Source organism: Arvicanthis niloticus, chromosome 21 (assembly GCF_011762505.2).
Source record: "Arvicanthis niloticus isolate mArvNil1 chromosome 21, mArvNil1.pat.X, whole genome shotgun sequence".
NCBI lineage: Eukaryota > Metazoa > Chordata > Mammalia > Rodentia > Muridae > Arvicanthis > Arvicanthis niloticus.
In genome coordinates, this window is record NC_047678.1 from 44,479,478 (window position 1) to 44,500,826 (window position 21,349).

At 41.4% G+C, this 21,349-nt stretch overlaps 1 protein-coding gene across 6 annotated transcripts in view; it reads left to right on the plus strand.

Moving 5' to 3' along the window:
- The first annotated feature begins 5,365 nt into the window (after positions 1-5,365).
- Positions 5,366-21,349, plus strand: part of Clul1 (clusterin like 1) — a 28,897-nt gene continuing 12,913 nt past the window's right edge. For 5 of the 6 annotated variants that reach the window (XM_034483776.2, XM_034483777.2, XM_034483778.2 and 2 more), the window contains exons 1-6: positions 5,366-5,492; positions 6,678-6,795; positions 8,062-8,210; positions 12,172-12,339; positions 14,608-15,034; positions 15,827-15,964. In XM_034483776.2, the coding sequence (XP_034339667.1) occupies positions 6,690-6,795; positions 8,062-8,210; positions 12,172-12,339; positions 14,608-15,034; positions 15,827-15,964 (988 nt within the window). In that variant the 5' untranslated portion in view covers positions 5,366-5,492; positions 6,678-6,689. The remainder of the gene's footprint in view (positions 5,493-6,677; positions 6,796-8,061; positions 8,211-12,171; positions 12,340-14,607; positions 15,035-15,826; positions 15,965-21,349) is intronic. The other variant, XM_034483780.2, reaches the window with a different exon arrangement.

Here is a 21,349-nt window from a genome sequence, read left to right on the forward strand (position 1 = left end):
TACAAATCCAAATAATGTTAGTTATTTAAATGTGTGTTTTACTATATTTCTTTTTTTTTTTTTTTAAAGATTTATTTAGTTTATGTATAAGTACACTGTTGCTGTCTTCTGACACACCAGAAGAGGGCATTGGATCCCATTACAGATGGTTGAGAGCCACCATGTGGTTGCTGGGAATTGAACTCAGGACCTCTGGAAGAGCAGTCAGTGCTCTTAACCACTGAGCCATCTCTCCAGCCCTTTACTATATTTCTTACACAGCTGTTTTCCACATGTGCATTTGTCTAGTCTGCTGTAGCAGCATAGAATATGTATTGTTAACGGTGTATTGTCTTGCCAGTAATACATGCATTTTTGTTGGATATACTACTATTGATTATGTAGAGTCATAATGGCTTTACACAGGAAAGCTAATTGTCAGAATTTTGTTTTGTTTTTGAGTCAGGGTCTTCTATATAGCCCTGACTGTCCTAGTACTCACTTTGTAGACCAGGCTACCCTGGAACTCATAGAGATCTGCCTGCCCTCTGTCTCTGAGTGCTGGGGTTTAAGTCCTACGCCCAGCTTGATTTAAAGAAAAAAAAAAATACATCATTTTGTTAACTTCTGGGTGTTTGGTGAGGGCTAGTATAATTTGTATTTTAAATATATTTAAGTGGATCTTCACTTCCTGCTCTATCCTTTATCCTAACAGGCAGGCTTCCTCTGAGTTGGGACTAAATAGGCTTTCTTTAATTATTTCCAGTTTGTGTTCTTCTTTCACTGGCCTTTTATGAGAGTTGGATGTACTCAGAATTGGTTGTCATAGTGCCTGAAAGATTCAGCCAGAGCCTGAGACAAGTAGAAATGGGTGGGGATTTTGTTTGATTGCTTTTGCATCTATCCTCTGTGATTTTTCTATGTAGTCAGACCATCATTACCAAGATGTCAAGCTGGCACTAATGTGAGGACCTTAAGACAACATCTGGTAGGGCTGTAGTCTGACCCTGTTAATCATAATGCATGACGTAACAGATGGATGTATCAATGCCACAATTCTCACATATACAAAGGACAGAGAGCACAAATTCAACAAACATCAAGGAAAAGTCAGTCACCTGTCAGCATTGGGCACACTGTTCTTAGAGGGACAGCTTTGCTGGGCTATTCTAACCTCACACTAAGGCTGTTTCAGCCTCTGAGTGGCTGGCTCAGAGGAAGGCCACAGCTGCCTCTATGCAGGACCAGAAGGAGTTCACTGTAACTAGCCCTGACTGCTCTCTGTCTCGAGGCTCTCACATCACTGTATACAATTCTTCTTTTTAAGCTTTATTTTTAGTTGATATATGTGTGTGTTTGCCTGCATGTGTCTGTGTGCAGTACCAGCAGAGGCCAGAAAAGGGCAGGAGATGCCTGGGACTGGAGTTACAGCAAATGGCAAATGGTTAGCTACCATGTGATTCCTGGAAATGGAACTTATGTCCTCTATAACAACACACATTGCTTTAAACTGTTATCTCTCTAGCTGTTTTTTAATTTAAATTTATTTTTATGCATATAATTAAAATATATTACACCATTTTCTCCATTCCTGTCCCCTCTCCATCCCTTCCCAAATTCTTTCTAGACAATTTCTTCCTTGTTAATTATGTGTGGATAAGTATGCTCAAATATATGACTAAAACTCGCTGAGTCCGTTTCTGATGGCTGTGTGTATGTGGTTTCAGGACTGAGCACACTGCCCTGGAAAGCCAAATAGAGAACTGATCATTGACTGAGACTAATTCTCCAACTTACAGGAGAGCTCCACGGGGTAGTTGAGGCACAAAGGTCCTTGCACCCACAGAGCACTGGAGACACCAGGAATGCCAGACACCCAGAGGCATCTTCTCAATGAAGAAAATATAATACATGTATTCAATACAAAAAGCTAACCTGACCCTGACTTGACCCTAACCCCCGACTCCAACTCTGACTCTGATCTTCACCCCTAACCTCTAACCCCTGACCCTGACCTTGACCTTAACTTGCTACTCTCACCCTCCTACCTAACATGGTGTCCTGCTCCACTTTCTACTATTGAGGGGCTTATAATTCTGAAAGTCAGAATTCAACACTCGTTGCCTTGGGGTTTTTTTTTTCCATTTCTTGAAGTCTATCTGCAAATCTCAGCTGAAATCACAGGCATTATCTTGTTAGCTTTCATATATATGTGTGTGTGTGTGTGTGTGTGTGTGTGTGTGTGTGTGTATTACTATTTATTTCATTTGTATTGGTGTTTCACTTGCATACCTATTTGTGTATACTATGGTTACAGCCAGAAGAAACAACACATCTCTTGGAGCTCCAGAGAGCTGTCATGTGGGTGCTGGAAACTGAGCCCAGAGCCTGCGGAAGAGCAAGAAGTGCTCTGAACCGCTAAGCCATCTCTCCGGCCACCTCTTGCTATCTTTTTAAATTAAGATGATATCACTTCAAGATCTCCTTAATTACTAATGATGTCATAAAGTAACTTGATTCTCATAATGTACTTAATTCTAAGGACAAAATGCAGCTAGTAAAAACAGATGAAGTAACTAGAGAAAGAACTTCCATAGAAACCTCAAGCTATGTTGTTTTTTTTTTTTTTTTTTTTTTTTTTTTTTTTTTTTTTTGCAGAAATTAAGTTCAGCAATGAAGCGTTGTTCTCAGAAACAATATGTAAAGTGGGAGTGTGGATTAAAGGGGAGAAAGTATGCTATTTGGGGATGAACACGAGAAAACAGCCTGCTCCAATTTGTAATCAGGGGCCGTTTTGATATGATAGCTATTTTGTTTCTGTTTACTGTAAAACTCAAATTTATATTTTTTTTTTATAACCTGGGCTGTGCCCTACCCCCAGTAACCATAGAATGTACTGTAGACCAACCTTCTGAAGCCATCTGTTCTTGGAAATGTCTTATAACTATTGTTTGATGAACCACTTTTCTTATCTGCCTAGTCTCACTTCTATAACCATGCTTACATGTGAAATCCCTCACCTTGTCTTTTTGTCCAATAAACAGGGTATGGAAAATTGACTAGAAGCTGGTCTCATCAACTCCACATTATGAGGAAACAGTCTTGGATTTGCTTCTGATGTGTACATAGATAAAGCTTACTTTAATTTGGCCATAAATTGAATCAGAAGTTCAGGGCCACCCTCAGCCACACCATGGTTTCATTAAAAAAAAAAAAAAAGATTGTTGATATGTAATGTGTGGATGTCAGTCGTGACTTCAAATGGCTCTAACCTTGAACAGCAGTGAATTCAGGGTACATAGGGTCAGTGTAAAGACAGCCAGGTTCTCATGACTAACTCTTCATGAGCTGTGTTCTTCTCCTGAGAAAAATAGCCAATATTCTGTATCGTTTAGTGGCTAGCCAGTCTTCTGACAGGGTAAGACATTCTGGTTTATGCATATGGGTTGTAGTTGTTTAAAATTGGCATTAATCTGTCACATAATAGTTGGAGCTTTGCTTTGAGTTGACCTGTTTTACCATCAGAGCTAAGAGGTTTTTAATTAAAATGTAATTTAATCATCAGGTAGAAAAGACACCTGATGGCTGAGGCATGGGCTGGATTCTCAGTGTTGGTTCTGTAAATTGTTCCCTGTGCCCAGTCACAGTAATGAAAAACTCTGGTCTACAGTTTGCCCAGAGACAAGACCAACTTCTATTCTTTTTCCCCCATTTTTTTTAAAGACAGAGTCTCAAGTATCCTAGGCTGGCCTTGAACTCACGGTGTAGATGAAAGTGGCCCTGAACTTCTGATCTTCATGCTTCTACTTCCTAGTGCTGGGACTACAGGTTTGTAGCACCTTATGCCCAGGTTTACCTGGTGCTGGGGATCAAATCCACAGCTTTGTGCATGCTAGCAAGCCCTCTCCTAACTGAGCTACATCTCAGCACTACAAGAATCAACTTCTAAAAGCACACAAAAGTCAACAGAGCAGTTCACAACAGACAGGTTCTGCCCTTGTAGAAAAGCACCAAACACACTGTAAGCATGGTTGGGCTGGATTCTCTAGTTTACAAAGGGACCCATGATGATCCTACAATGTCAATAGCCAGGGAGGTTGTTGCTGTAGATTCTAGCTAGAACTGGCTATCGTCAGCTTCTTATGTTGTTTTCAGGTGAATTAGTGAGAGCTTTAACAGTTCTTAATCAAGTATCAAATGTAATGAGTCTGAAATATGCAACTATTGCATTGAAGCTGGATGTGGTAGCGTGTTCCTCTAGTGCCAGCAATAAGGAGGCTGAAGCTGTGAGTTCAAGGTCAGCCCTGGCTGCAGTGTGAGATCCTGTCTCAAAAAACAAACAGGTATTGGAATATGGCTTGGTTGGTAAAGTGCTTGCTTTCACTTAGGATATGCAGCACTCGTGTAAAAAGCCAGGGGTAGCTGTGATCTCACTAGGAGAAGGCAGAAAGATAGGAAGATTATTAAGGCTGGCAGGTTAGCTCATCTAGCTGAATCAGGAACCTCCAGATTCAGTGACCTGGACTCAAAAATAAAGTGGAGGGTAATTGAGAAAGACATCGGCTTCCTTTCTAACCTCCACATGCACACACAAATACACATATCATTCGTGTGTGTGTGTGTGTGTGTGTGTGTGTGTATTCAAACAACAAGACATCTATAGTATTTACATGCCTACTGCATATAAATGAATTTAGATTTACACGTTAGATTTTTATCACACAGTTGAAAGTAACTACCACTTTAACTATAGCACTTTAAAAATATTATTTTTCCTTTAGTCTGGAGAATTTAAATCGCTTCTTAAAGTCAAAACAACAAAAAAGCTAAACAGCCAGGCCCACATAGTGGCTCAGATCTGTAATCGCTGCACATGGGAGATGGAAACTGGGGAATGAGAGAGGCTCAGAGTTCTAGGCCATCTTTGCCTACATGTGAGTTCAAAAAGATTTCGGTTCAAAAAAGATCACAAACAATAAAAGCTCACTGGTTGTCTGTCATGATTAATACATGCATTTAATCTCAGCACTCCAGAGGTAGAGGCTGTCCAATCTTTATGAGCTTGAGGCCAGCCTGGTCTTTATAGGGAGTTCCAGAATAGCCTACCTAATGAAACTGTCTCAAAACCACACCCCTCCCATGAGACGGGGAGGGAGAATGTGAGGAGGATCTGTGTGACAGAGGGACTGGGAGGAGAGGGGGGGGGGGCTGATATTGGGATGTAAAGTGAATAAATAAAGTAATGAAAAAGACCCACCCACAAACCCACCCACATTTGTATAAAGCAGATAAGGCCCTTGTTCTGTGTCCAACCTGCCCTCTAGTGTTTCATCTTTAAGTGCTACTGAAACGTCTTAATCTCAAAATATCTGTTTAATAGGATTAAGAACTGTGTCATCAAATGAACAGAATAAGACTAAATCTCTGACGCAGATGAATGTCACATCGTAGAAAAGTGAACGTCCTTCCAGGAGTTAGTGGCAATTTCTCCAGGGAGAGCTGCAATATCAACGGTAAACATACATGCTGTATTTCAAGTTTTGTCTGTTAAATGGGGCATGAACAGAAGAGAACAGCTCAAATGTCATATGAAATTTGATCGCTATGTTATTGCTAGTATAGCTGCGGTTACGTTAATGTATTAAAAGATATTCAATATTATAAAGATATTATAATTAATGAAATTTTAAAATAACAAATATGCATAAAGTAGATAAATATCCTTTTAAATCTTTTAGATTTAATTTTGTTACAATATGTAGTTGTTTCTATTTATTTTTGTCTTGATAAAGTTTAAAGTATTTGTGTTTGAGATCTTTATAACTAATGTAAACTATGTTTAAAAGAGAGGTCATTATCTCAGAAAAAAATTAACTGCATATTATATATCGTGATAGGTCTGTAAGAAGTATGAGAACACACTAACACAACTGAAATCCAAGCACATGGAGATGGAGACAGGAGAACTGAGAATTTTGCACGTAAAAAGTCTCCCTGACAGACTTCAATTCTGCCTTTAGACACCCTTACTGTTGATAAGAAACGCCAATGAAATTTAGACTCTGTAGTTCTATGGTCGCTATTATTCACTGGCTTGGCTTTCTAGCACATCATGCTTATGATGCTCTCACAGTTGTGGCTGCTGAGGCAGGGTCTTGCTATGTGGCCCAGGCTGCCTGGAATTCTCAACACTATTCTAACACAGCCTCAGTGTCTATGCACTACCATGCCCAGCTTCATACACACACTTTACTGTCAGAAAGAATGTAAACAAAATAGGACTAAGTGAGTTTGTTTGTCTTTGGGGTTTTTTTTGTTGTTGTTGTTGTTCTTGTGTGTGTGTGTGTGTGTGTGTGTGTGTGTGTGTGTGTGTGTGTGTGTTTTCGAGACAGGGTTTCTCTGTGTAACCCTGGCTGTCCTGGAACTCACTCTGTAGAGCAGGCTGGCCTCGAACTCAGAAATCTGCCTGCCTCTGCCTCCCAAGTGCTGGGATTAAAGGTGTGCGCCACCACCGCCCGGCTGCTTGTCTTTGAACTGTTAGTTTATGTGTCCTTGTGTGCCAGACATTTTAGCATGAAGTGTCTAAAGTAATAAAGAGAACTGGCAGAAAAGTGCTTTGGTGCACCATGTGTTTTCAATGGCTGCTCAAGAGGGTAGCCTCAAGGAAAGCATTAAAGCAGGTGGTTTTCCCTTCATAGGAACACTGAACCATGAAGCCACCACTCTTGGTGCTTTCTGTGTATCTGCTGTGGTTGAAATATTGTCACAGTGCGCCTACTTGGAAGGAGACAGCTGCTACGGCTGGAAACCTGAAGGGTATGTTTGGCTTATCTGTCCTGTTTGCATGTCTGCCTGTCCTGTTGATGTTTGTAGGGACTTGCAATTGAAAGATAATCGTATTCATTACACGTGACAGTAAAAAGTTCTTCAGGACTTAAACCAAGTACTCATGATGTCAAACATCTAAATAAAAGGGAAATTTTTATTATGTTTTCATAATGAAAATTATGAGCCAGCATTCACATATCTAGATATTTTGTATTATACAGATGACACTGGCCAACTTTTTGTCTGCATTTTCTTTTGTATTATCCAGATGTTTGGTATCATCTTGACACATCTCTAATGAACAGCAAGATACTTTCCTAGCATTTAAAAACTTAAACTATCAAAGTAATCCGTGTAATTAGTCAAGGGGCAGGTTGTCATAACAGTGAATCTGGTTGTTCTGTGCCCATTGACTTGTGACCTTTGTTTGGTCATGTAGATTTGGGGCATTTAACATTTAGCAAATAATTAGTTAAAATGGAGCTGAGTTGGGGTCTGTAATTAAATTCAGAGGCAAAAATAATATCATCAAAATGCCACATTTATTGGGGTCAGGGTGGAAGCCAAGAAAACTCACCAGAGACAGAAGCTGAAATGAAAGCTTTATTTTCTGCATTCACAGGGAGGTGGCCAGTTAGGGATCAGAATGGTGTTCCCAAGGGAGACTGTACAACGTTTTTATAGGGTGGGATCACAAATCAAGGGTGATCAGGGTGAGCTGTCACATTAACCGATCATATTTTGACACAAGGGGTTAAACCAGGAATTTAACATTGGTGATTGGGCCTTATCTGGGTCACCTGCTTTCAGGTTCCTTGAGTCAGCTTTTGCAGTCAGGTCCCCTCCTGGACTCTGGCCTGGAATCTAGAGTGATAAGGGAACAAAGGAGGGGCAAGCAGCTCATAGTCAGTTAAGTCAAGTCAGGCAGCACATTGGTGACTTGTGTGCCTTGGTTAGATAACAGGATAATGGCAACTTCCCTCTCTGGATCCTTTACTGGTTAACAGACAAACATGGTGATAGGGAAAAAAATGAATAAAGGAAAACAGGGCTTGTGGAAAATGACAAAACTGAGACCAAATAAGCTCAGATTTATTCAGGAGAAACAGAAGGCGTGCATGAGAGTGGCGAATTTGTCATGGAGTGCTTTAGAGCTAAAGGCTCCAAAAGCCTCTATTTAGAGGTCCCAAATCTGGTAAAGTTACTGTTTTGTAATATGGTTAGGTTAAAAGAAACTCCAAACATGTCTTTTAGGTCTTCAGGAGGTAGGAGATGCAGATGCAGACGGAGAGCTGAAGAAGGCTTTGATTGGCATTAAGCAGATGAAAACCATGATGGAGAGGAGAGAGGAGGAACACGCCAAACTGATGAAAACCTTGAAGAAATGCAAAGAAGAAAAGCAGGTACCACCACCGAAAACCGTCTATTAAAATGGCAACAATAATTATGGGCAATTAATGAGTGACTTCTCTCCCTGTATTACATCTTCTGGAGAGCAGTGTAGTTTAGAGAAGATGGCGAAAGCTTTAGGTTTCTTTGTCTAGTCATCTTCCACAGGACGCTGAACACAGGATTTGAGGGTTGATACCTGGTTAAAAAGGCTACCTTTTCAAATGCTTCAATTTTTAGTCTCATCTGAGTTAAGATATTGAGTCAGAAGTGTTTGGAGAAGTTTTGATGAGATCAGTGGTTTCTAGTCCCTATTATTAAAATTAAATAAATTAAAAAATGAGATACCACTCCTAAATACACTTATGGGTGAGGGTGGTTAAGAATTCCATATTTGTTTTCTTTATTTTTAATTTTTTAAAAAAATATTTTACTTACTTACTTACTTACTTACTTACTTACTTATTTTGAGTCATGGTGTCATGTAACCTTGTCTGTAGCTGAGGCAGGCCTTGAACTCCTGAACCTTCCACTTCCTAAGTGCTGGAATTATGTGTATGTATCATCATACCCAGTTTTGAACTACATTTTAATTAGTCTCCTGCTGTTTTGAAAAAAAAATCATCAGATTAGCCAGTTCTGATTAGATCAGCAGTCTTACCCCATCACGTGGCCGTGATGAGCTTATAACGGAGAACTTAGTCTATCTTACTTCTTAATCCACGCTCGGGCTTTCCCTCTTTGGATTTCTCCCCTCTCTCCAAGAATCTTTTAAATACCCCTAGCCTTTGTTGTTGTTGCTTTGTTTGTTTGTTTGTTTGTTTGTTTGTTTTCAGAGTTAGTTTGGTTGCAGGTCAGTAAGGTGGCTCTGTGAGTAAAAGCACTTGCCACTAAGCCTGATGACCTGACTTCAGTCCTTGGAACCCACCTGGTGGAAGGAGAGAATGGACTTTCACAAGTTATCCTCTGACTTACACATGCATGCCATGGCAATCTGTCACACACACACACACACACACACACAAATAAATCAATGTAAATATTTGAGAGTTAGTTTAGTTACAACTAGGTAAAAGTTCATTAGTCCACCTGGGTCATCGTTGTTATAATTCAAAGGCAAGTAAACAGAGAGCTGGGGGAGCCCTGGCCAGCACCTCTAGAATGAAGGGACCTCTTCCTAAGGGCCCGTGTACAGTTGGCAGGTGGAATGTCTGAGAATACTTTAACAAATCAGGGTATATTAAATAGCACACTGAGCCAGCCCATTTGATTACGCCGAGTTTTTGCATTGTCAGTGGTTGCAACAGAAGCTTCTACTTCTGAGCTACAGCACAGCCCAAATATTCACTGAATTTCTCTGGATTGTTTCTGTTCCAGCAGTCCTGAGTTCTGGTGTGTGCTGCTGGCCCATCATGCCTCCTGGAGACTCTCGTTCTCTCCATTTCTTCATTTTCTACAGGATTTCTTTCTCCTCTTCTCCCTCCTCTTCCTCTTCCTCCTCCTCTTCCTCTTCCTCCTCCTCCTCCTCTTCCTCCTCCTCCTCTTCTTCCTCCTTCCCCTCCCCCTCCTTTTCCTCCTCTTCTTCCTCCTCCTCCTCTTCTTCCTCCTTCCCCTCCCCCTCCTTTTCCTCCTCCTCCTCCTCCTCCTCCTCCTCTTCTCCCTCCTCTTCCTCCTCCTCCTCTTCTTCCTCCTTCCCCTCCCCCTCCTTTTCCTCCTCCTCCTTCCTCCTCTTCTTCTTCTCCCTCCTCTTCCTCTTCCTCCTCCTCCTCCTTCCCCTCCCCCTCCTCTTCTTCCTCCTTCCTCCTCTCCTCCTCCTCCTCTCCTCCTCCTCTCCTCCTCCTCTCCTCCTCTTCCTCCTCCTCCTCCTCCTCCTCCTCCTCCTCCTCCTCCTCCTCCTCCTCCTCCTCCTCCTCTTCCCTATCTGGACTGCCAGCCCAGTAACTCAAACTCCACCTCTCTCTATCTGCACGCCTCCCCCTTCCCGTAATTGGCTCTCAGCAGTTTTATTTAACCAATAGTTTTAAATTGGGGAGCAAGGCTTACACAACAAAGGCTGGTATACATGTCTTGGAGCAATTAGATCTTCAGGTGCTGAATTTTAGCACTTGAATACAAGCAGAGTCAGACCAACCATGTGTGTGTGTGTGTGTGTGTGTGTGTGTGTGTGTGTGTGTGTGTGTGTTCAGGAGGAGACCAAAGGAATTAGATGCCTGGAACTGCCACTAGATGTGAGTGGTAGAAACCAAAATCTTGCCCACTGCAAGAGAACCAAGCGCTCTTAATTACTGAGACATGTCTCCAGCCTGAAACAACCATTCAAGATTCCCGAACTATTCTGAAAAGCCTGAGATGGCATGAAGATACCCTTATCCACAAATCCTGTCTGGGTCATGATGTGCATATGGAGAGTCCTGTTGGGATTCCTATGTAGGTTATAGCAAACACCACCTGACTAACCACCAGAAACCTACAATGAGGAACTCTGGAAGAGTCAATTCAGGCATGGGAGACATAGAAGATTATTAGAGCTGGGCTGGTATTTGTGGGCTTAATATATGCAATATAGCATGAGGACCTGAGTTCAAATCCCCAGCACCCCACACAAAAAGCTAGAACAGAAGCACTTAACCCCAGGCACCGGAGCAGAGGGCTAGGGCAGAGACAGGCTGATTCATGGGTCTTGCTGGCTAGCCAGTCTCATCAATTGGTGAGATCCAGGCCCAGAGTTTAGTGAACAAACAAACCCTGTATCAAAAGAGCAAGAGAGAAAGACACCAAACTTCAGTCTCTAGCCTCCACACATGCACACACAAATGCACAGATATACATACAACACACACACACACACACACACACACACACACACACACACACACGGGATCTATGATCATATCTATAATGCTAGCACTTGGGAGGGTGAGACAGGAATATCAGGGCCATCTTGGACTATATAGTGAGACTCTGCTTCCGAAAATAAGCAAACAAAAGCCAAAAATAAATTGGTTTTAAGAACAAAACGTTTTCTCCCATGTGTTTTTCACTTGAGGGGTGCCTTAGCTCTGAGGCCTGGTACAGCCCCCATTTTCCTAAACACTACCTTGGGCAAGAAGTCCATTTGAGCAGTGAGACCAGGGGTCTAGCCAGGGATACAAGGAAGAAGAAAGAAAAAAAAAAAAAGGCCCTTTTGCTACAGAGCTGTGTGGAAGAACAGGTGTCAGGACTTAGCCAAGTACAGCCATCACCACAAGGGGGCGCGCTTGGAATACAGACAAGAAGAAAGAAACCACTCACTGTAACTCATTGGTTATAGACAAGATTTTGGCTTTCTTGTAGTGTCTAAATCCATACAATGGTTTAGGGACGCTTAGATGAAAGAATTAAAATATCAGTTTTCTAAGACTTAGATCCCACCTTCTGTAGCTCTCACAGGCTAACCATTCAGATAGATTAGTCAAACGGTAATCAGGTAATCACGGAGGGTTCCCTTTCATAAGGATGATGACGTCTTTGTTATTTGCTCATCCACATTGAGTGCAATGTCTCCATCATACAGCAAGTATTCACTAAATATTGGCGAACCAATGGACAATGAGATTTTCGTGGTCTTCAATAAAGGCTCATTCAGAAGACTCTTTAACGAACAGAAATCGTTGTGGTGGTAGATGTATCCGCAGAAGGAGGGTGAAGACAAAAAGGCTGGAGCCGTTTAGAGGGTCTTTAAATTAATTTCTGTTGAAACCAGGTCTTGTGTAGAGAAGGATGGCCTTGAATTCACTAGGTAGCCAAGGATAACCTTGAATTTCTGATCTTCCCTTTTCCTCTTTCTGAGAGCTGGGATTACGGGTGTGTGCCGCCACCATGCCTGTTGCGGTGGCACCTGGGCTCTGTGAATGCAAGGCAAGCACTTTACCAACTGAGCTAATTTAGCGACCTCAGGAAAGTCAAATGAGACATGTGCTTGTACATCTTAACCAGGAGGCCCGGAAACTCATGGACGAAGTGCAAGAACGTCTGGAGGAAGAAGAAAAGTTATGTCAGGCATCTTCTGTAGATTCTTGGGATGGATGCAGGCCATGTTTGGAAAGTAACTGCATACGATTTTATACAGCTTGCCAGCCTGGTTGGTCCTCTGTGAAAAACATGGTAAGAGAAAGGGAGTTCACCATTTCGGGGCTCTTAAGGCATCTAGGCCATCTTGATTTTTAAATTATATTCATTTTTAAAATAGAGATGATTGATGATGGGCTTTTGTGGTTTAGAATCTAATACCAATGTCATATTATCACCATCTGTGTGTGCACAATTTATAGTTTAGAATAACCATCAATGTTTATCCTTGGGTTAATTACACTCTGTAACGCCTGTAGAAATGCCCAGGCTGCATTGTATTCACTGTTTGTAGGCAGGTCCCCAGTAGATTGTAAGGCCTTTGACCGTAAGGGTCATATCTTATGTGGGGTTATCCAACAAATGACTGTCTAGCTGTACTTTCAATCATAGTATTATAGGGTTTGATTTCAATCTTCTTTAATATTTTATCCTAGAAACCATGAATTTGAATCTCCCTCTCCCTCTGTCTCTCCCTCCCTCCCTCTTTCCTCCCTGCCTTTCTCCCTCCCCCACTCTTTTCAATTCTACATGTAGCCCAAGTTGTCCTGAGATTTAGTATGCAGTTACTGATGACCGATCCTCCTGAGTCCACTCGCTAAGTGCAGAGTCACAGATGTGTCACACATGTGTGCCGCAACACTTAGGTCCACCGCTCCTTTGATTTATGGTACAAGGTCTCCTCTGGAGATGTATCCTAGGTTGACCTTGAGTCTCTGACCCTCCCACCTGTGTCTCCCAAGTGTTAGTCTTACAGATGTGAAATATCACACCATCTTCATTTCAATGAGTTTTTCTTCTTGCACGTGTGTGCGTAAATGTACATACTTTCCTGTCTCCTTTTGCCCTATCCGTGTGTTCTGGAAGACTGGCGTAGTTTTCCTTTTCATGTCCTTTGTTGATCTTCTAGGCAGAAGGATTCACAGAGGGTGGTGACCCACATAAGATGAGCTCTGCCCGGTAAAGTCTCTGATTGGCCTGGATTTTCTCCTCCCCCCCCCCCTTCGAGAAGTGAGCTGTATATGAAATGGAATGGAATTTTACTCTTCATATTAATGTATGCAGTAATTAGAGAATACTCCTGGCTTGGCAGTGCCACATTCAATTACAAAAGAGTAGTCATAGGATAAGGAATATGCCAAGTTAATTTGATGACAGTGTTGATTCCATCTGCTCTACTTTTACAGTTATGGTCGTTCTCTGATATGCCAGGAATACAATGACATGAGTGCGGGAGACAGATTTGGAGGTCGTTCTCATTTGGACCTGACATGTAACCTTATGGACATTTCTTGGGACTTGTTTTTTGTTGTTTTCTGAGATTGGGTCTTGCTATGTTGCCCAGGCTGCCTCAACTCCTTGGATTGAGTCATGTCCCCTCCCCTTCAGCCTCTGCAGGAGCTAGAGCTATAGGCATGTGCCACTTGGTCCAGCTTCAAAGTTTTATTTCTATGGATGGACTCAGTAAGCACAAACTGGCAGAGGAAAGGCAGGCAATCCATCCAGATTTCTTTCTGTAAAAGGCATAGATCCTATACAGATCCCGGATAATTGTTTGAACAGTCGGAGGCTGGTGCTCTGAAAGTAATAGTCCATGGCTAACAACACTCAACACATTCTAAGGCTGTGAGATAACGACAACTGTGATCTGCCTAGACTTAAGTATCACGTAGTGTAAGTGCTGGGTAACCGTCTTCCACAGAACAGTACTCAAAACCCTGTGACTAGAATGAGTTCCTTTGAATATAACAAACTGGACAGTGTCGTTGTTAATTTACATTTGTCACTAAGCGACCTAATATGTAACTATCCCTGAGCTATGTCTGGCCTCTGTGGCTCAGTGTAGATGTGTTCATCTTTTTCTTTTCATGAATTAATTTAGTGATAAGAAGCAGAAGATGAAGACAGTTAACATACTACTAAATAATCATAAATGACTATAACAACTAGGAAGACAGTAGCATTCTTTGTAGTTCTAAGGCAAGTTTTACAGTATCCTATAATCAATGACCTGCCAGCTGCTGTAAAAAATATCTGGTTACAGCTTCTCTACTATACTTCGACCTTTTTAGCCTTCTGTGAGCAAATCTAAACCAGGAGGAATTTCAGGTCCCATTTTCACAGTTAAAGTTAGGACCAGCTATAAGACTGGTATATATCATATTAAAGTCAATAACCTTTTTCTAATTTATGCAGAACTTAATTACAAATGACTACCATAAACTTTAATTTTTTTTTCAGTAATAAGTGGAATAGGACGAAAAACACCTTTATTTTTATTCCATGTCTAACTCTACCTCACAGATGGAGCAATTTCTCAAGAAGATATACCGGTTTCTGTTTACCCGCAGTGAGGACGTAAAGGATCCCCCTGCCGTAGAAGAGATGACTGAGGAAGATTCACAAGTGGTGCATATAGAGAACCTGTTCAGCCAGCTCGCTGTGGACGTGAAATCTCTCTTCAACATGAGTGTTTACATTTTCAAACAGATGCAGCAAGAATTTGACCAGGCTTTTCAAGTATACTTCATGTCCGATGTGGACTTAATGGAGCCATACTCCCCAGCTCTGTCTAAAGAGATAATCAAAAAGGAAGAAATTGGGCAAAGGTGGGACATGCCCAACGTCTTCCAGCTGTTTCATAACTTCAGTCTCTCTGTATATGGGAGAGTCCGGCAAATAATAACGAAGACCCTCAGTGCAATTGAAGACTCTTGGGAACCACACGAAGGCCAGTTACTAATGACCCCTCTTTTCTCACTCCTTTTTTTTCCTCCCCTTTTCTCTCTTGCTCTTTCTTTTTCTTTTCTTTTTTTCATTTTGATTTTTTTGTGGTGTGTGCTGGTGCCAACATGTTCACATATGTGCTGGTGAACATGTGGTATGTGGCCCTATATGTATGGACATACTCAGGTAGAAGCCAGAGATCAACCTTAAGTGTTACTCCATAGGAGTGCCTAGTATGTTTTGAGATAGGGTCTCTTACTAAGACCTGGGGCTCACTGATTTGGTTAGACTGCCTGACCAACAAGTCTTAGGGATCACCCTGTCTCTGCCTTCCCAGCAGGCACATGCCCTCATGCCCAGCTCCTAATACGTGGGTGCTGGGAACTCAGGTCTTTATGCTCGAATGTTAGCCATTTACTGACTAAAGTATCCCTCCAGGCTCCTTTTCTTTCTCCCACTACCTTTGGCAATTTTTGCTTGTTTGTTTTTTCAAGACAGGATTTTTCTGTATCCATGGCTGTCCTAGAGCTTGCTTTGAAGACCAGGCTGGCTTCAAACTCAGAGTGATGCCCAACTCTGCTGTGATTAAAAACGTTTGTCACCACACCCATCTCCACTCTCCAAGCATTGTCATTAAAAGTACATGCTGCCACACTTGGCTTTTCTCATGAGTTCTAGAAATCAAACTTTGATCCTCATGCTTGTGTAATAAGCACAATACTAAGTTAACCATTTCCCCTGCCCTGTATGGTGAAATTCCAGGAATGGTTATGTGTGAATGTTGTATTCCCTACAGAGTTAGACCAGAAAGGTATGACTTCAGAGATGTTACCTGAGAGAAATGGAGAAATATGTGAGGAATTTGCCAAGAATTTATCTGGATGTTTAAAATTTCACAAGGGATGCCAAGAGTGTCACAATTACCTATCTAAGGGTAAATAATTATTGTTTTATCGTCTTTCATGTGTGTGCATTGCTGTGTTCATGTGTGTGGGTACCTGTGTCACATAGCCTGTGCATGCAAAGATTAGGGGACAACATTAGGTGCTATTTCTCAGGAGGGATCTACTGTTTTGTTTGTTTCAGACATGGTTTTTTACTAATCTGGAACTCACCAAGTAGTCTTAGTTGGCCAGCCAGTGAGCTGCAAGTCTTATCTTTCTCCAGTGTGGGAATTATAAGCACCACTAAGTCTGGCTTTTTAAAATTGAGTTCTGGAGATTGGACTCAGGTCTTCATGCTTGCCTAGTCGGCACTTTTGCAATTGAGCTAGCTCCTGGCCCTGTTTTTGCATTCTTGATTCTATCTAAGGATATTCCTTATAAAGGTTTACAAATAATTACTCATCCAATGTATGTAATCAATCCTTTTATTCTCCTCATTTCCATTACTGTGGATTTTTCGTACGTATGCTTAAAGACTAAAGAAACGCAAATATATACAGAAGAGAAAAATAACAATCAAATTATATTAACTTCCTTTTACTACAAAGAAAAGAAAAATCCACCGATGAAGGGAAAGTTCCCATGGACATGGAAGGTAATGTTTAGATAAAAATATACTTTTTTCCAGTTAGGTTAATTACTCCATTAATATTTAACTAGGGAATGCAGCTCTCAGAAGTCCCAGAAAGCTTTGGTTTTTTTTTTTTTTTTTTTTTTGCCAAGCCCTGGCTAACAGTGACCCTCTTATGGCTTTCCAGCCTTTTACCCTCCCACCCTCCCCTCATTTCTGTCTTTCCCTAAACTCCCTCCCAAGCCCCAGAGACAGACTGTAAATTTCTAGCTTCCTCCTTTAAGCCGTTAACCACACTTTCAAGTGTTCTATCCAGGGGCTTTAGAAAACTGTTATGCTATCAAAAACCAGGAGCTAACACTGAGATGTTGCAAGGCAGAAACATCTTATTTTTATGGCCGTACGAGACTTACACTCTCCTCAGGAGTAGGAGAATGAAAGTGGCCCAGACCAGAAATAGAAAAAGGCTTTTTGTGGCAAATAAGAAAGTGATTAAAAAACAGAATTTTGCTGTTATTTTTATGATCATGAGAAAGGTATATGCTATGGGGTTATGGGCAGAAATGTTATGAGTTTATAGTCGTCAGACAGTTAACATACCATGAAACATTTTATGGCTAGTCAATTCTCAGAACAATGGGAACAATTTATAATGTGTACTTCACAAGATTATTGGGGAAGAACAAAAAAATAAATAAAGTCGACCTCTAGCTAAGGACACGATCAAAGTCTAAAATTGTTTAACTAAAAGGAAAAATGGAGTCAGCTGTCCCTTAACAGAAACAAGAGCAGTTTTTTATTCCTATGCCCCTTGGAAGGAACACTTAAAAGTATGGTTAATGACTTGAAGGAGGGAGATAGAAGATACACCAAGAACAATATGAATGAATATCTTCATAAGTTATCCCACAGCCAGGCGGTGGTGGCGCATGCCTTTAATCCCAGCACTTGGGAGGCAGAGGCAGGTGGATTTCTGAGTTCGAGGCCAGCCTGGTCAACAGAGTGAGTTCCAGGACAGCCAGGGCTATACAGAGAAACCCTGTCTCGAAAAACCAAAATAAATAAATAAATAAATAAATAAATAAATAAGCCCACAGTATTAGCAGAAGGCAAGGCTGCTTCACTGTCTAGGACTGTGATGGTTATAATTTTTATTGTCACCTTGATTGGATTTAGAATCACTATGGACACATACATCTATGTGTGGATATAGTGTTTCTAATAATGTTTAAGGGAACGAGAAAGACCAACCCCGAATGTGGACAGCACCACCCTTAAGGGCTAAGAGTTTGGACTGAAAGGAAGAAAGAGAGCTAACAGCACCATTTACCTCTGCTCCCTGGATGAGAACTCTGTAATCAACTGCCTCATTATGCTCTGGCCAATATGCCTTCTCCCCTATCATGAGTTAAAGCCTCAACTGTGAGCCAAGGTACACCCTTCCCTTAAAATGCTAACTGTCAAAACTGAGAAGAGTAACTAACATAAGGACTCAATGGGAATAATCTCTAATTAAAGGGCTGACTTAGCTTTCGGTGCATGAAACAGAAACCTATGAAAGAGCACTGCTTGCTGGCTTGCTCACAGCCTCAAGTATAGCTAGCGTTTTTATACAGCCCAGGGCTGTCTGCCAAGGAGATGGTGCCACCTTAGTCAATTAGTAATCAAGATGACCGCCTACAAACATTCTCACAGGTCAGTGTGATCTAGAAAAGCCTTTTCTTAGATAATTCCAGTTTGAGTCAAATTGATAAGCAAAGCTTAACTAGGATACTCTGTCCCTTGTCAACTTGACACACAAACACTTCTCTTTGTAACGCTAACCTTTTCTTCCTTATCCCCAAGATGTCATGTTAATGTCATAATATAAAATACAACCTAGCTTTTAAAAGTTCTGCAGTCTTTAAAAAAAATTCTAAGGCACTTTAAAATTTCAAATTCTCTTAACTCTGGGCTCATTTTTTAAGAAGTTGCATTCTTTCTTATTCCAAAAGATTTAAAAAAAAGGGGGGGGGGTGTAAGAATAATCAGGTCGCTAGGCAGTGGTGGCGCACGCCTTTAACCCCAGAACTTGGGCGGCAGAGGCAGGCAGATTTCTGAGTTCGAGGCCAGCCTGGTCTACAGAGTGAGTTCCAGGACAGCCAGGGCTACACAGAGAAACTCTGTCTCGAAAAACCAAAAACCAAACCAAACAAACAAAGAATAATTAGGTCAATGCAAAATGAGAGTCCAGCAGCACGATTCTAAATTCTGGAGCTCAGTGTCGAACATCTGAGACTTACTCTTCTGGTTCCAGAAGGCCCATCTTCATCACACTCTGTTCACACTGTAGCCTTAGGTGGGCTCCACCCCACAGTACTGTTGTCTTGGCAAATGCCCCATAGTCCTGGCATCTCCAATAACCTGGGGACTTGCACTGTAAATGAGACTGAACCTTCACCAGTGACTTTTTTTGGCCTCTAGAGAGACTCTGACCCTTTGAAATGGTGCCAAGCCTCTACGCCTCTCGGTGACCACTTCATAACTTTAAAACCAATACCACCCAGGAAACTCAAAACATAGCCTGCTCCTCTCGGGCCAACTCTGAAGAAATACTTTTTTATTGTCCCACCCAAATAAACCATTTTACTCAGTGGCACCGAGATCTTGTAAACCAACGCTCATTGTCAGTTAGCTTTCTCCCTGCCTCATGCTTGTGAACGAAGATATAAGGTCTCAGCTACTGCTCCAGCGATAGGCCGCCTGCTGCCACGCTCCCTGCCACGATGGTCACGGACTCACTCTTAACCCTTTGAGACTGCAAAGACCTCTAACAAACTCTTCTATAAATTGACTTGGTCAGGTGTCTTCTTATCACAGCAGTAGAAAAGTAACTAAGACGCCACCATTGAAGTAGAAACTATGGAGGAATGCCAATTGTTGGTTTGCTAACAGCCTTATGGCCACTTCCCCCTTCCCCCTTCCCCCATTTTTTTGGAGACAGTAGCTCTCTATATAGTCCTGGCTGTCTTGAGTCTCTCTCTCTCTCTCTCTCTCTCTCTCTCTCTCTCTCTCTCTCTCCCCCTCTCCTCTGCTTTGTTCCCTTTTCTCTTCAACACAATTCATAGGCGTTTTCTCAGCCCCTCTTTTAGAACAAAACATATTCATTAACTAAATGGGTTTACCTATTTCTCCATATCCCCTTCAACTGTATGGCTATCCTACCTTAGAATGTGTATCAGAAAGTTTTGACACCTAGAATCTGTCTTGATAGGAGAACCTTTGGAAGACAGTACTTTCCACGTTTTTGATTATAAACGATTGCACCCCACATCCCTGGAGCTTTGGTTATCTACAGCTGCTGAGTTTATTCCCCCTGAATTGTCGACTGCGAGAATGAGCTGCTGTTTTATCTTTTGAAATTGGGGGTAACAGATTCATTTCATCAACACGTCTTTTGAAAATTAAGTAAAAATAGCCTGAAGTATCAGTGACTTTTACTATTCAAGCATTTTTTAGATTTATTTATTTATTATTATTTATATGAGTACACACTGCAGCTATCTTCAGACACACACTACAAGAGTGCACTGAATCACATTACAGATGGTTGTGAGCCACCATGTGGTTGCTGGGAATTGAACACAGGACCTCAGGTGGAGCAGTCAGTGCTCTTAACCACTGAGCCATCTCTCCAGCCCTTATTCAAGTACTTTAAAAGTCATTTGCAGGGTTGTGTACAGACGAAATGATAGCTCCATTAGCAGAGTGCTTGCTATGCAAGTATAACTTGAGATTAATCTCCAGATCCCATGTAAAAGGCTGGGCATAGTGAGAATCCTAGCACTTGTGAAATATGAAGAGATAGAGCCTTGGGGCTCACAAGACGGCCAGGCTACTACGGTTGACAAGCCCTAGGTTCCAGAGGGAGATGCTGTCTCAAAACAAAATAAAAACAAATGGGAGTAGATGGACACTTGACATTGACCTCATGATGCACACAATATGAATGAAACCCCATAACACATGCACACGCACACACGTGCGTGCACAGACACACACTATGAGCTAATGAATTGATAACTTTGAAAAGCCATTCCACTCAAGCACCATTCATATAATGTTTACGTCTATTTCCACCTATTGAAAGGACTGATAAGTAATTTCTCCCTGATTGTCAAGGATATAATGTGACAATTATAATTGTTAATATTCGTAATTATAACTTTAGCCGGGCAGTGGTGGTGCACGTCTTTAATCCCAGCACTTGAGAGGCAGAAGCAGGCAGATTTCTGAGTTTGAGGCCAGCCTGGTCTACAGAGTGAGTTCCAGGACAGCCAAGGCTATACAGAGAAACCCTGTCTTGAAAAACCAAAAAAAAAAAAAAAAAAAAAAAAAAAAAAAAAAAATTTAATTACCAATAAAAATAAAATAAATAAATTAGCTTACAGAGAGAAAAGGGTTATTTTGATTCACATAATTGGGTATTTCCATCTGTGCTTGGTTGGGCCCATTGTTTTGGCCTCATGATGTGGTGGCCCAACATCATGGAAGAGCAAAGCCACTTACCTCATGTATGAGGACAGAAAAGAGAAAGAGACAGCCCTTTAGGCTCAATGGACTAAAGACCATTGAGTCTTTAATACTAGGCCCCTCTTCATACAGTTTCCATTACCTCTGGACCAGGGATTAAGACACATAGGTCTTTAGAAAATATAGTAGATCCAAACTATAGCAATTAATTAATAGATATGGCATATATTAGGCTATACAGTGTGAGTACAATGTAGGTTGATTGTCACAAAGGTAAAATATAAGGGGACAG